The sequence below is a fragment of the Oreochromis niloticus genome, linkage group LG17 (assembly GCF_001858045.2).
Source record: "Oreochromis niloticus isolate F11D_XX linkage group LG17, O_niloticus_UMD_NMBU, whole genome shotgun sequence".
NCBI classification, from domain to species: Eukaryota; Metazoa; Chordata; class Actinopteri; order Cichliformes; family Cichlidae; genus Oreochromis; species Oreochromis niloticus.
The window spans coordinates 13,496,366-13,510,654 of NC_031981.2; the positions used below are offsets into that span (position 1 = coordinate 13,496,366).

Consider the following 14,289-nt stretch of genomic DNA (forward strand, 5'->3'; position numbering starts at 1 on the left):
AGGTTCTGAGGTTACATCCGTAAACAAAACAACCCACGTGAACACAGACGTTTTGGAAAAGCAGGGCGGGGTGTACCATTCTACGACAGCTTGATAAAATGTAGACCGTAGTATTACATTACCCTTTTCTGAACTAAATATGTGCACATTCTTGTATTTGCTCTCTTTAAATTGTAGATTCTTTTTTAATTAATTATATTCTTTTTTTTTTTTTAACAAAAACAGCAATCCTTAGAATCGCCTTTATTTTGGCACACCCGTGTGTAAAATGGTTTCGCCCGCTAGTTCTCAGAGCCAGCTGGGCTACTGAAAGACCTTTAAACAGAGAGGCAAACGCAAGAGGGGACAACTTTATTTTCCTCTTTTCTCGTTTTTTCTTCTTTTATTTATTATTACAATTATTGAACACTTGAATTCCCTTTGCACAGCTCACTCATTCCAGTTGGTGCTGGTAATGCACCATTGCCAACCACCATAAATATAATCAAAACAGGACCTTTAAAAAGGACGACGCCGACTTTTCTCTTCAGAGCGGGGCTATTTTTGCTACCAGCTTCACTTTCTAGTGACTTGAATGAGGTAAAAATCGCGTTTCTTGAAGACATTTGTGCTTGCGACTTGGTTTATGGTGTCTGCTGCGAAGTTATCCGTCGCTTTGTTGTGAAACAGGAAGAGTACAGTATTTGACGGTTCTGACAATTAGCATACCAGTGACAGCTGGTGTACGAAATTAATGACATTTATGACTCATATTAAGCTGTAAACCAGGGGATTTAGTCAAGTAACAAAGACAATTATATAACACTGACATAGTGCTGAGTTTGACGGATGCATCAGATGTATTTTGTAGTGAGAGCAAAACGCATTATTGTTTCCGCACTTCTTTTTCTCTCGATTCTGTCATGATCAGATACAATATACTATTTGTAATGTACACGGAGTTCTTGTTTTGGTCTGCACCTCGGATCACGTGTACCCACTTCTTACGCGTGTGTGGATATTTTTTTTATCCACGTTCATAGCTGTGTTTCCATGTAGGGCTGAGAGACGGGGAACTGCAACCAATAAGGAGAGTTCCCGTGGATCTAGCCCTGCCTTCCTGATTCACTGCTTTGTTTACATTATACTGCAGTCAAATCTGGACCCCAAAAGGCTGTCTTTGTTCCTGCAGAAGTTGATGTAGCAATATGCCTGTAGTGTGTTTGCGCGCGCGTGTGTGTGTGTGTGTGTGTGTGTGTGTAAGAGCGCCTGTACCTCTTATTCGATCACATATTCGCTCAGATATGTTTCCAAAACATCTGGGAAAATTATACGATATGTTCATTTGTCTTAGATTGCATCCTTCTGGTTATAACAGCACAATGCATTTTCCTCTACCTAGCATCTGAACTGCTTATAGAGGCTTTCTCATAAAGAAGCTGCAGATAACAGAGTACACCTAATCCGTAATCAGTTTTCTGGATCACTCTGCTTTCATCCCTCTGGATAATCTCTGAAAATTGGCCTGCTGCATGGCTTTGACCTAGCTGTCAAGTCTAGCATATGATGTAATAAAAGGGCTCCCCACACCCATTTTCCTCGACCCTTGAGCTATCTTTAAACTGCAAGAGCTGCCAGGGAGTGTGCATTCATTTTTGGCAGCAGATAACTGAGCCAGAGGATAGGAACACCCATGGGTCATTCTGCCAGCACTGTATGTCTTAGGTTATATTAGAAAGGCCTGCAGGCTTAATTTAACCTGTTACAGTACTCAAGCAATGTTTAAGTGGGTTACTCTTTTTTTAACAGTGGTAAACAGTCTTTACATTAACTTTAAAAATGTGCACATCTCGTAATCTTTACCTTTCTTTCCTATGTGTATTTGTGGAAAACAAACAACAGCACAGTGAGAAGTGTAACACGATCATCTTGACAGTTGCGGAGCCCTCTGTTGTCCCATGTTGCCCTGGAGACACGACTGACATTGGATAGACAGGCACAGGCATACAGGCTTTTGTGTAAACCTATATGGAAATGGGTTCTGTTTATGTCCAGACTTTGTATTGTGATTTAAACCCTGGTGGCAGTAAACAAACACTGAACCACACTATACACTATTATTATTTCTTTTTATTTTTCAGTGACTTACGTCATGCACCATCATTGACTTTAATAATATGTTGAAAGTGTTTGCAACAAGGCAGCTTTGTCTGTTTAATGGTGCCCTCCAGCTGTTTCACTGAGTATGACTGGTGTTTTTGTTACATTCTGCCTTGGTAACAAAAACTGCAACAGTCTCAGACGAGCTCAGGTAAAATGATGGTAAGATTGTGTAATGGAAATGTTGGTTTTCTAATGAGTATTTTGAGCTAAAGGATAGTTTATGCAGGATTCCCTTGAAAGTATCTCAGTACTTATCGTTTAAATGTCTGGATCTTCTGAACATGTTGAATTAAACTCTGTGGTAGGAAATCCCTTTTAAGTTATTACTGACTTGTTATTTGCAGCTATAATCCAAAATGCCTCTAAATGATGAGCGGCCTAACTCCACATCCAGCGGTGAGGACCAAGGCAGTGATGTGGAGTCATCGTCAGAGCGCTGCGACAGCATGACATTGAACAGCGACCTGGAGTGCTCACGTGATAGCTTCACCAGTGACTCCTCCAGCAAGCATTGTACCCCATCCTGTGAGTCTGTCCCCCTCCCTTTCTCACTGATCTATGCATAAGCTCACTGCATGTAATCCGTCGGCGTTTTTTTCTTTTTAATGACCCTGTCTGAGTGGTAAAAAAAAAAAATTACATTTACTGTGCTGTTTTGTTTGCAGTTGTTGTTAGGGGTTAATGACTGTATTTAATCTATAAGCATGTAAGAAAGCTACCACCCTCTACACCAGGGGCATCAAAACATAAGGCCCGGGTGCCAGAATAAGCCTGGCAGAGAGTCCAATCCAGATATAACAAATAACAATTAAGAAATAGAAAGGTTTGTTTTTTCACAACCGTTGTATAAGAATATCTTTTTTTTTCTTTTGTATTTTTTTTTTACAATATGTCTACACAAAAAATAACATTCAGTTAACGAACTGAAACTTTCTGTTTTGTATTTGCAGGACAGTCTGGGAAACTTTGTCTGTCATTTTACACATTCATTTCTTACAGTTTAAATCCAAAAAGTCGTATTGTTTTTTTTACTATTGCATCATTCATTCTTCTTCATCATGTGGAAAAACTGAAACATGCTTATTATTATTAGACTTCTTTTTATTATATTAAGAAAAAGAAGTGTGAAATGCCAAGGATTAAATGTGTTGTTACACTTCTGTTCACTGACATAAAGACAGACTTTCACTTACTGAGCTGCATGTGTGAACGGTGTAAATGGAGTTTGACATCCGTGCTCTATACTGTCACCTTTAATAGTCGGACATGCTTTTCCCCCCCAATTTATAAATCAGCTAATATTTGATTCCCACAGCAAGCCCACCCAAAACCCTAACCCTGGATGAAGTCATGGAGTCTGCAAGAGACCTTTTCAATCTCAGCCTCTCCCATGAGATTGTTATGAACCGCAATTTCCACCTGGAACCAAACAGCCTACCTCAGGACAGGTAAAATATGACAAAAACTTGCGCTTACTAATGTTAAGTTTTGCAATATTAATAGCACACCAATAGTACATTTCAGATTTTTCCATAATGAGGAACATGTTAGGGATCAGGGAGAGCTGTTGCTGCTTTCTGTGCTTTGTACTGCCTTTTTGCAGTGTTTAATAATCATGTTTACCTTTTTAAACATGCTTATAAACTAAAATAAATGTGAGTCTTGTTATACCAACTGTCTGTGTGTGGTGGTAATATGTGAGAATTTAGAGTTAAAAAAGAAAAGGGAGATCCAAAGACTCACTGTTATTTATTCTCAAGCTCCCAGTGGGTGACACAATTTTAGGTTGACAAGTGCATCTTCAAACATCATAGCATCCTGTAACAAACACACACTTTCTGAGAAGACAGAAAGAGTTGAATTTGATCATTGAAGACATGATTTCATGATTTGCATCTACAGTATATTTGCAGGAACTTGTCTGGGAGTGTTTATGATTGGTGTACAACCAGAAAACACCAAATGTTGCATTACTGTTTAGTTACTTACTACATAGTAGTGTTACTTAGTTATATCAAAAGAAAGGAAGATCCAAGAAAATCATTTTAGTTCTTTCAGAGAAAAAAAAAGTTAATTTACCAGCCTAATACTCTCAAGATAAATTAATAAAATAGAACCCGAAATCAAAGTGTGCTTTATAAATGGCAGTTTTACTCAGATAAACCCCCTTTTATTTATTTATTGTTTTTTCTTTTAGTTTATTAAAGGCAGTGAGAGATAATCTTCACAAGGCCTTCTGGGATATCCTGGAGGCTGAGCTGAATGACGACCCTCCTGAGTATGGACAAGCCATCAGATTAGTGGAGGAGATCAGAGAGGTCACCACATGCATTCAAATATTTTTCTGTAACTAGTGAATATATTAATATACTAAACATATATATATATCTATATATATCTATATCTATATATATATATATCTATATATATCTATATATATATATATATATATATATATATATATATATATATATATATATATATATATACATATATATATATTTTAATCTTCTAATTTGTTTCCTTTAACCGTCTGTGACTATTGTAGTTAATAAAAATTAATATTACTTAAGTATTGAGTTCTAATATTCTAAAACAACCTTTTTTCCCCCTCTTGATGAACAGATCTTACTGTCATTCCTTAATCCGGGTGCCAATCGGATGCGGACCCAGATCATGGAGGTGCTGGACATGGACCTGATTCGTCAGCAGGCTGACAACGATGCTCTAGACATCCAGGGACTTGCCTCATACATTATCACAACCATGGGCAAGATGTGTGCACCCGTGAGGGATGAGGAAATCAAGAAGCTACGAGAGGGCACAGATAACATAGTGACGCTTTTTAAGTAAGCGGACACTTGTGCTTTAAAGCATTTCGAAATATTTCAGTGCTTGCATCCAATATACATTAACAGTGACTGTATTTACTGTCTGACCTGTTCTGTTTAATAATAATATTTTTAATAATAAAAGCAAATTATTCATAGCATCTTGGTTATTTCTACACATTAGGGAAATATTCCGTGTGCTGAGCCTGATGAGAGCGGACATGGTCAACTGTACAATTGAAAACCTGAGACCTGTGCTGCAGAGGCAAAGTGTCGAATATGAGAGGGCAAAGTTTCAGAGCATCCTGGACAAAACACCCAGTGAGTCAATAACACTACATTCTTCTTTATATATAACCTTTAGCATCCTTTTATATACACAAAAATACAGAAAATATGCCACAGTTTTATTGAGGTGTTTGTTACAGAGTCTACATTTGAGAATATTTTTTTATATTTTGTGTGTGACTTTCAGACTGAAATGAAGCAAAAACTGTCATATTGACCTCCCAGTACATCTATTTATAACAAAACAAAACAAAACAGGGTGGTGAAACTCTAACTGCTCAACTCAAAGCTTTGAAAAAAGAGTCCAAAGTCCAGTGGATGATGTCACAGTGGCTATGCCATTTTTTTTTTACAGTCTGTGTCAAAGTGAAAAACTGAAACCCTGCTAGACTTATGCTAATATGAAACTTTCTCAGGTGCTTTAGACCGCACTACCTCCTGGATCAAGTCTGCACTGGAGGAGCTGCAGTCATCCATAGTCCCTACAGAACAGACTAATGGTCCTGGAAAAGGACAACCAGTGGTGCCTGGGCCATTTCAAGTTCTCAACACTGCCTTCATTCGCATCCTCACATGGGACTACTCCAAGAGCCCACCGCCTGAGGTAGTGTTGTAAATGTAGTTAAGAGAAGGATCTTATGTTTATGTCAGCTTCTGTCCTCATTATTTTTAAAAAAAAAAATATTTACATAGCTGAAAGATTAGAGCTTTTACAGACAATTTGTGCTTTGGAGATTTTGTTGATGCAATCCTCTCCATTAGACGTGGATGACAGATGAGATCCGTCTCCAAGAGATTCAGTGGCAGCTTCAGCAATGTCAGGCTGTGAATGAGGTGCTGCTCATTGTGTACAGCACAATTGGGGGGCCTATCCAGGGTCTACCATCACTGTCTGACCACCTGAAGAGGATGATCAGTGTGCTGCTGGATGGGATGCACAGATCGTCAGTACCTTTTGTGTCAAACTATTTTCAGACATATCTGTCTCAAACTCCATCTTAAACTGATTTTTCTTATACCTATAGGGACTTTAACCTAGAAGAGTCTCTAGAGGGCATCAGTGCTCAGATCTGCTGTGAGCTTAACAAGTCTTTAACAGAGAGGAGCTACCCTGCACTGACCCCAGCACTGCAGGGCACCCTCACAGGCCAGATTTGCAACATTACCCAAAAGGACAATCCCATCCGGACCCTAGTTGGTAAGAGAGAATAAGCTGAAAGACTCACTTCTTAAAATTTTTAGTTGAGAAATTGATGTAGTTGACTAAACGCTTGCTCTGGTTTTTCTGCAGAGGACCGTGTGCAGCAGTACTTCATGGCACTCATTTCTGACCCAAAACCTCAGTCCAAAATTGAACAAGTACCAGCTGGTCTGACTGCTATCAAGCCTGAACTAGCAATAATTGGGGCAAAGTTCATCTCCCTGGTCAACTACAACAAGACAGTCTATGGCCCTTTCTATGCTGACATCCTGAGGAAGCTGATGTTCAGCAACAGCCAACCAGCAGCAAACCCTCCTCAGAACACAGCTCAAGACTCTGTCACCCACAATTAAAATGAAAATATCATGCAGTTGAAGTAGACTGTTTTTCTACAAGACATAGGTAAAGCAAAGGAGGTAGTGAGTATCTGTGTCGACTAAAATGTATTTGAGCAGTATCAAGCTGGTTGTTAATACACAAAGAAAACAAGAAAAAGCCGAAGCTATAGGAGGAGGAAGAGAAAGATTTTCAGTAATGGGATGTCAATGCATGAAGTGAAAGAAAAAAGAGAAGAAAGTGGGTCATTGTGTCATGCAGGTTATGCAGCTGTGGTTTTGTCATTACATTTGGCAACAAAAGCACAGCAGTGTAGTTATCACATGGTCAGCTTTAAATGTGACTCCTTACTTTGCGATAAATGCTCAAACATATTTTTCAGCAATATTTGGACAGTAACACAGTTGTTATAATTTTACCTCAGTACCCAATCAGTTTAATTTTATTTTCATTATTTGATTTAAAAAAATTGCTGAAAAATAAAATATAGTGTTACTATATTACATAGCCATATACTTAAGAATTAAGCCAGCTGCTTATGTCCTTGGTCACTTCATTAATAAACACTAGTGACCCAGTGCCATTGGACTGCCTCCACCATGTTTTACAGGTATAATACACTTTGGAAAATGAGTTGTTCCAAACATTGTCCACAGGTTGACTTCAGCTGTCCGAACAATGCTTATTATATGTATTACCGAGCTAAATTCCTAAACCCTTTCTCCAGTTTAGACGTAAAAGCCCCGTAAATCCTCACTTGAAGCCCGGTAAACAGCAAAAATAACAAATACCTTGTCAGTGCTTCCCTGTGAACATTTAGGACTTCAAGCCAGAAAACCAGTATTAGCTACATAATCCATTTCTGTACCTAATGTTGACACCCCCATTTCATCATTGTGTCTGTAGTCAAACTCCTTGAATTTTGGAGGCAGTATATAAGAACAGAAGGGCATTTTAATATGTATATTGCATACAGCAAGCTTTATAAAACACAGATGGAGAGGTTTATATAGAAAAGTAGCAGAGTAGCATTTCAGATTCTTTACATATAATGTTATCACCGTTAAGTACAAAGGTAACAGTATAACTGTTAACTACAGTAAAACTGACAATAAGAAGTGCCACACTTGAAGATAATGCAAAACATGAGCCCTTTTCTTTGGATTTAATAGTTTAGTTGTTGTCTCTTACCTTTTTATCAGCCAGAAAACGAAACTGTTTGTATCATTTTTAATCCACGCTTAGCTTTGACGTCCGAAAGAAAGTAATGCCAGTTGTCTGCATGAGTTTCTTTGTGTTGGGATTTGTTCATTTTAGTTGTTGCTTAAATAATTTGTTGGGGTATTTGTTGCTTGTTGTATGTTCTGTACTTTTATTTGTTAGCTGGCAGTGGAATATTACTTATGTTGATTGATTATATTTGCTTGTTACATTTTGACGTACTGTTTTGTTTACAGTACATTTGCGCTGGATGTAAGAACACAATTGTGAGATGAAAGGTGCTGAACACAGAAATGAATTTTGTCTCGAAAAGTTTCCAGCAGACATTTGTATGCACAAAGAAAAACATATGTAGTTTTACATCAGTTTACATAAGAATATGGAGAGTTTTTGTTTCCCTCTGTACCACTGTTAATATAATAAAACAACAAAATTGAGCATGTGGTGTTAATTTAATGATTAAACCTTATATAGATATATTTTTTCAAAAGGGTATTAATAGAGGAAGCCTAATAGTTTAGACTAGGAATAGGAAGAAAACAGGGTTTAAACCTTTATCTTTAATTTTGTGTTGCTTTTTTCATTAGTTGCAAGTTGAAAACACAAAGCTATAACGTATTATTGCTAATTATTGCTATCATTTGGCTATCTGGGAAATGCAAGAGACTAACACAGAACTGTTAAGAAAAAAAAAAGCTACTTAAGTAAGGATGAAAATTATGATCACCAACCTGCATCCTTAATTAATTTATTACAGACAATAATTTGTATAGATAATTTTAGCTTGCATATACTTCATTTTGAGTCTCATTGCACGCAGGTCTGACAATAAGCCTATATGTCCAAAGCATTATATAGGTAATCTATTCACAGCTGCTTATAATTGTATTCTCAGGGCGTCAATGTGTACTGGAGTAAACAAATGCTCTCATCACTTGCTGTCACCAGGCAGCAATGTTGCCTTCAAGTGCAGCCTGGACGTTGATGAAAATCGAGTTGTCAAAGGATTTTTAATTCATAAATCTAATTTCGATCATGTGCAAAGGGTTTGAACTGTATCATGAATTTAGTGGTTAATACCACACACTAAAATGATTTTGATTAAACAAATTACAAGACCGAGAAAGTACAATAAATGATGGTCTATTCTCTACTTATGTCTTATAGTAACGCATAATAACTCTTATGTTACGCAAATTTACAATGAAAACACCGCCGTTGGAATACGTATTTTTATGACCTTATCGTTGGAAAATATTTGTAAAGCCTAACCGTTTTAACTGAGCGAACGCAAATATTTACAACACACGAGAAGTATTTAAACGCCGCATCAGTTTGCCCAGCTACACATTCTTCCAACGCGTGAGCTCACCGGTCACGTGGGCTAGAGCTTCCCAAGCAATTGGCTGCTTCACGCCGGGGCAGTTGTTTTTGTTGTGAATCAGGAAGCTCTTCTTTCAAAATTGGGTGTGTAGTAACACGGAGAATTAAAACCTCTTTTTAGTGACTGGGTTAAATCGTGACTTGATATCGAAGCCGCATACACCTAAACAACCACCTTCTTCGCTGAAGACTAGACGATATTCGTAAGTATCAGCTAGTGGCTTCCTGACTTTCTTTGTTTCATTTACTTAAAGCAGTCGAAGTAGGTTGAACTTCCCAACAAGTGCTGGATTGGGCTAGGTTTGTGAATATAACGCTAGAAAAGATGTCGACTAAGAATGAGAAAAGTCAAGTTTAGTCTTCATTAGCACTAGTGAAAGTTCATTTTGAGCTGTCAAAATTAAGTACTCCTACTATTTTTAATAACAGATGGTAACCTATACCCCAGTGAATGCGTTATCAGCTCTTGTATTTTCACTTTTGCTCTCTTCCTGTTTCGTTTCTTCTTTTTGTGGTATTGGAACACAGGTATCTGGACATTAAAGACTGTTTTCACACACTTTTGTGGCTTTGAGGGTATTTTTAAGGTTTTAGACTACATTCTGCAGTTAAAGCCAGCTAACAATTTTTATTTTAAACAGCAGGAAACCTTTAAAGCTTGACGAATACATAACCTGTCAAGACTGATCAGTTCACACATATACACAATCACAAATACATCTGTATATAGCAGGGGGATGATGACGTATTGAGGACATATGTCAGGCGAGATTTAGGAAAAACAGTACATGTATTACAATAGAAACCAGTTGACTCACAGGCTTGTAAACATCCAGTCTCATTAAACATGCCCATCAGTGCCTCTACAACCATGCTGTGATTTTTATTTTATTTTTTTTAATTTATTTATTTTTTCCAAACTAACAAATACTAAAACTAACAATATTTACTCTATTTTTCTACTTTAATTCTCCTTATTCAAAAATTGTTCTATTAGTTTACCTTTTTTTTTTTTGCAGAAGTCTAGTTTTTATTTTTATTTAGTTAACTAAGCTGTTTTTTTCCACATCTATTTTTTATTTTTATATTTTTTAGTTTAATTTTAGTTAACGACAATAACCTCGATATACAGGTATATGTTGAGCATTTTGCAATATATATTTTTTATTTTTTTGCAGAATGATACAGGAAAGGTGCTTGTGGAAATTTCAAACTTATCAGTGCAATACTCTTTGCACTGCAGCTGTCTTAAAACTATGTTGGATTACTGGGGACTTAAACAGAGAAGCCATCATTTCCTATTTAACTTAAAGATAATATTTACATAAGTATTTGTATTCCCCATGTAAATGGGACAGTACTTGGATTGGTACTTATTTACTTATTAGGTTTGGAGGGGAGGGGGGGATAATATTGGATAGTTTGAGTAAAGAGAAGATGGCAGAAAGAGTAAGAGGAAGACATGCAAGCCGCTGCATTTGGCCTTGTAGCATGTGGTTGGCTGCTCAACCATTGAGCTAATCTAGTGCCCCCGTAAGTGCTGTTTAACCTAAAATTCACTCAGTCACATTCACATGAAAGAGTTGCGGAAACTCTGCGGTTAGTATCTTGCTCAAAGATATTTTGACATGCAGGTTGGAAGAGTTGGAGATCTAACCACCGACCTTCTGATAAGTAGACTACCCACACTACCTCCTGAAGATGGAACAATAAGAAATACATGACATGACAAAAAGGATGGACAGATGCACAATTTATTAAACTCCCATGCACTTTTTTTTCCAATAACGTGCAGTGCACCGAGATCCTGTATGGTTGGTGTGTAGCGCAGAAATGGCACTCGAGGAAGGGGCACGGAGCTGTCTGCTGCGCTTCCGCCTAAAACTGGAGGAGGACATTAAGCCCACCTACCTGATGGATCACATGATCAGTGATGGTGTGATGACTGTGGATGAGGAGGAGAGGATCAGGACTCAGGTGAGCTTCTGGTGGTTTCTACATTTTCTAGAATTAATACTGTGGTCAATGAAAATATTACTAGACATTACTGAAGCTCTGTCCTCCTTTCCTCCTCTCAGACTTTATTGTCCATGTATTGAGTCACCCTCCTCCTACCTTTATTTACCGATTCAGGTCTTTGTTTTCACACTTGTGTTTACTTTGCCATTTCCTGTGGACACAAGACATGACGAAAACTGTAGATAACTCATTTTCCCCTTAAGGTTGTTTACTAATACATTACCTTGGATTTCCCCATAGAGAAGCAATACTGTGTCATTAAAATGATGTTCTGTTAAGTAACTGAGGCATACATGAACAGAATGCTTTTTGGCTGCTGTAGAAATCAAACTAACAGCAAAACCAATAAGTGTGTACAATTTTAATGTAACTTTACATTCTCTTTTTAAATGATTAATAATACACCTGTTTTCCAACCTTTGCCAACATTTTGCCAACATGGGATTTTCCCACTAGATGATGCAACTGGTTGATTTCTAGAATACAGCTGGCTTAAACCATGCACAAATTTTGTAACATGAGGAATCCTTTTTGTGGAATGTATCTCAGACTCCTAAGATTTATTCAAAACATCGTCTGGTATGGTTTCTACCAGATCATAACATTTCACATCTCATCTCTGATGTTTCTGTCTTCAGCCTACCAGGAAGGATCAGGCTGGAGCACTGATAGAGCTCTTGTTGAGAAAGGACAACCTTACCTACATTTCTTTCTACAATGCACTGGTCAAAGAGGCATATGACGATTTGGCCAGTTTGCTCCATAGGGACCTGCCGCACATCTCATTGAATCCACATAAGGGCTCTTCTGACGGCTCTGCAACTGATGGTAAGAAGTGGGAAGCTGTGGGTGAGGATAGCAGAGGTTCGATAGGTTGTGCTGTTAGCGTGTGGGAGTTCATGGGTGTTGGTAGGGGAAAAAAAGGATGTGCAGAGTCTGCTTATTGTGTGGGAGTTGATCTTGATCCTGACTGAGCATCTTCTTAGTATTAAACTTAGTGTTGTTTTTTGTATGTTAACTCTTCAAACACTCACAGTTGAAATGCCTGCACCACCTTTGTCAATCCTGTTTTGCTTTGTTTAACAGTTCAGTCAAGACTTAGTGAAGGCGGCATCCCACAGAGGCCCGTAGTGTTTGTCAACAGACCAGAGCTAGTGAACCGGGCCAGGGAGAAGCTTTACCGGCTCCAGAAGGACCCCGGCTGGATCACTGTCTTTGGCATGGCTGGCTCGGGGAAGTCTGTCCTAGCTGCTGAAGCTGTTAGAGATCATGGAATCATTGAAGGTGAATATTTGACTGATATAAAGCGCTAACTATCAACATGGATTAGTTTGAGGCAATGAATGAAACTGAGAAAGAAAAAGCTTAAATTAAAAAAGTTTTCGTAATCGTTGATGTACTTTTCTGGGTCTCTGACTATCATAGATCACTAATGGACTCAGCTAAGATGATGTTGCCGCTAATGATCCACGGACTGACAGATAGCAGTTACTTCTCTGTAGTTTGACAACTCTTGCTCCTTTAACTCTTTCTTCCCTCTTATCTCCAGATTGCTTTCCTGGAGGTGTCCACTGGCTGTCCATCGGCCAGGTGGACAAGCCAGACCTGCTGGTTAAAGTTCAGTCATTGTGTTTTCGTCTGGAGCAGAGCCTTGATTCCCAGCTCCTCCACCGTCCCCCAAACTCTCTGGATGAAGCCAAGGAGCGTCTACGCTTCCTCATGCTGCGTAGATATCCAAGGTCAATATTTAGTAATTATATGTGATCTACCAATTTTTTATTTATAATATTGAGTTTAACATGAAATACTTTAAATTTAATCAATCAATATGACGGAAGTGATATGTATATAGAATAAGTTGGTATATCATTTACATTTGCCATGCCATTCTAATATCCACATGAACAAGTAAAATAATAAAGGATGTAAAAAATAATTAAAACAGAAAGCTACAGTATACATGTAATGTTTAACTATTTTTAAAGTTACTGAACCAGATGAATTGTGTCGGTCAACAACGCCAACGTTATTATTTAAGTCAAGTCAAATGTAGTTTATTGGTGAATTAGGTTTTATGTATATACCACATTTAAACACGCAGGAAATATAAACTGAGACATTTGAACTGCAATAGTACATTAAAAACAATTTAAATTTAAGTTAAAAGAAAGTTTTAAAAAGTTAAAGACAACAACTTTAAAAATTCGACAGACATTTTAGGTATAGATGAATTGTTTCCAGGGGGGAAAAATAAAATACACGTACACTTTCTAGTTTCAGTGTGAAACCTTGCTGATTTAGGTTTGCAAGAAGTTGAAAATTTTCCGTGTTACTCCGGCCAGAACCTTAAAAAACAATACAATAAATACAATGTCACTGAACAAAATACTTTGGAAAGTTAAAACTTATACTAAAAAAGAAACTTGGTTACATAGAAAATATAAAAAAAACATGTGTTCAGTAATTCTAAATCTAGGTATGGAAAAATAGAAGCTTAAAGGTAAAATGAATGCAGTTGGTTTCATGTGCTGAATGTTGTCTAGCTGCTCGGCTGCAACAGATTGTTCATCTAAAAGTGAGTAAGTGATGCAGCTACAGTCATTTGGATGGTATCCACATCAGCAGATGCAAACGGTCAGCTGATTTAAAAAGCAGCAGCTGTAACAAATTCCTTCTTTCTTTTGTGTTCTTTAGATCTCTGCTGATTTTGGATGACATCTGGGATAGTACAGTGTTGAAGGTGTTTGACATCCACTGTCGTGTTCTTCTCACCACCAGAAATAGAAGCCTCACCGATTCTGTTAGCGGTATGTGCTTTGTTGTTTTTCTCTGGCCACCATATAGACTTGAGTGGGTGAAACTTCTGCG

General features: G+C 37.7%; 2 protein-coding genes across 2 annotated transcripts in view; both read left to right on the top strand.

Annotated features, from left to right (window-relative positions):
• Positions 1-283: 283 nt before the first annotated feature.
• Positions 284-8,456, top strand: tcp11l2 (t-complex 11, testis-specific-like 2). Its single transcript, XM_005451591.4, has 10 exons — positions 284-579; positions 2,487-2,667; positions 3,458-3,590; positions 4,340-4,460; positions 4,768-4,991; positions 5,158-5,294; positions 5,678-5,865; positions 6,024-6,205; positions 6,287-6,459; positions 6,553-8,456. The coding sequence occupies exons 2-10, from the start codon at positions 2,499-2,501 to the stop codon at positions 6,813-6,815; spliced, it is 1,590 nt and encodes a 529-aa protein (XP_005451648.1). The 5' UTR covers positions 284-579; positions 2,487-2,498; the 3' UTR covers positions 6,816-8,456.
• Positions 8,457-9,384: 928 nt separating this feature from the next.
• The window catches only part of apaf1 (apoptotic peptidase activating factor 1), a 48,051-nt gene continuing 43,146 nt past the window's right edge, over positions 9,385-14,289 (top strand). The window contains exons 1-6 of the mRNA XM_003444978.5: positions 9,385-9,605; positions 11,198-11,379; positions 12,060-12,249; positions 12,508-12,705; positions 12,971-13,160; positions 14,116-14,228. Coding sequence (XP_003445026.1) covers positions 11,236-11,379; positions 12,060-12,249; positions 12,508-12,705; positions 12,971-13,160; positions 14,116-14,228 — 835 coding nt within the window. The 5' untranslated portion in view covers positions 9,385-9,605; positions 11,198-11,235. The remainder of the gene's footprint in view (positions 9,606-11,197; positions 11,380-12,059; positions 12,250-12,507; positions 12,706-12,970; positions 13,161-14,115; positions 14,229-14,289) is intronic.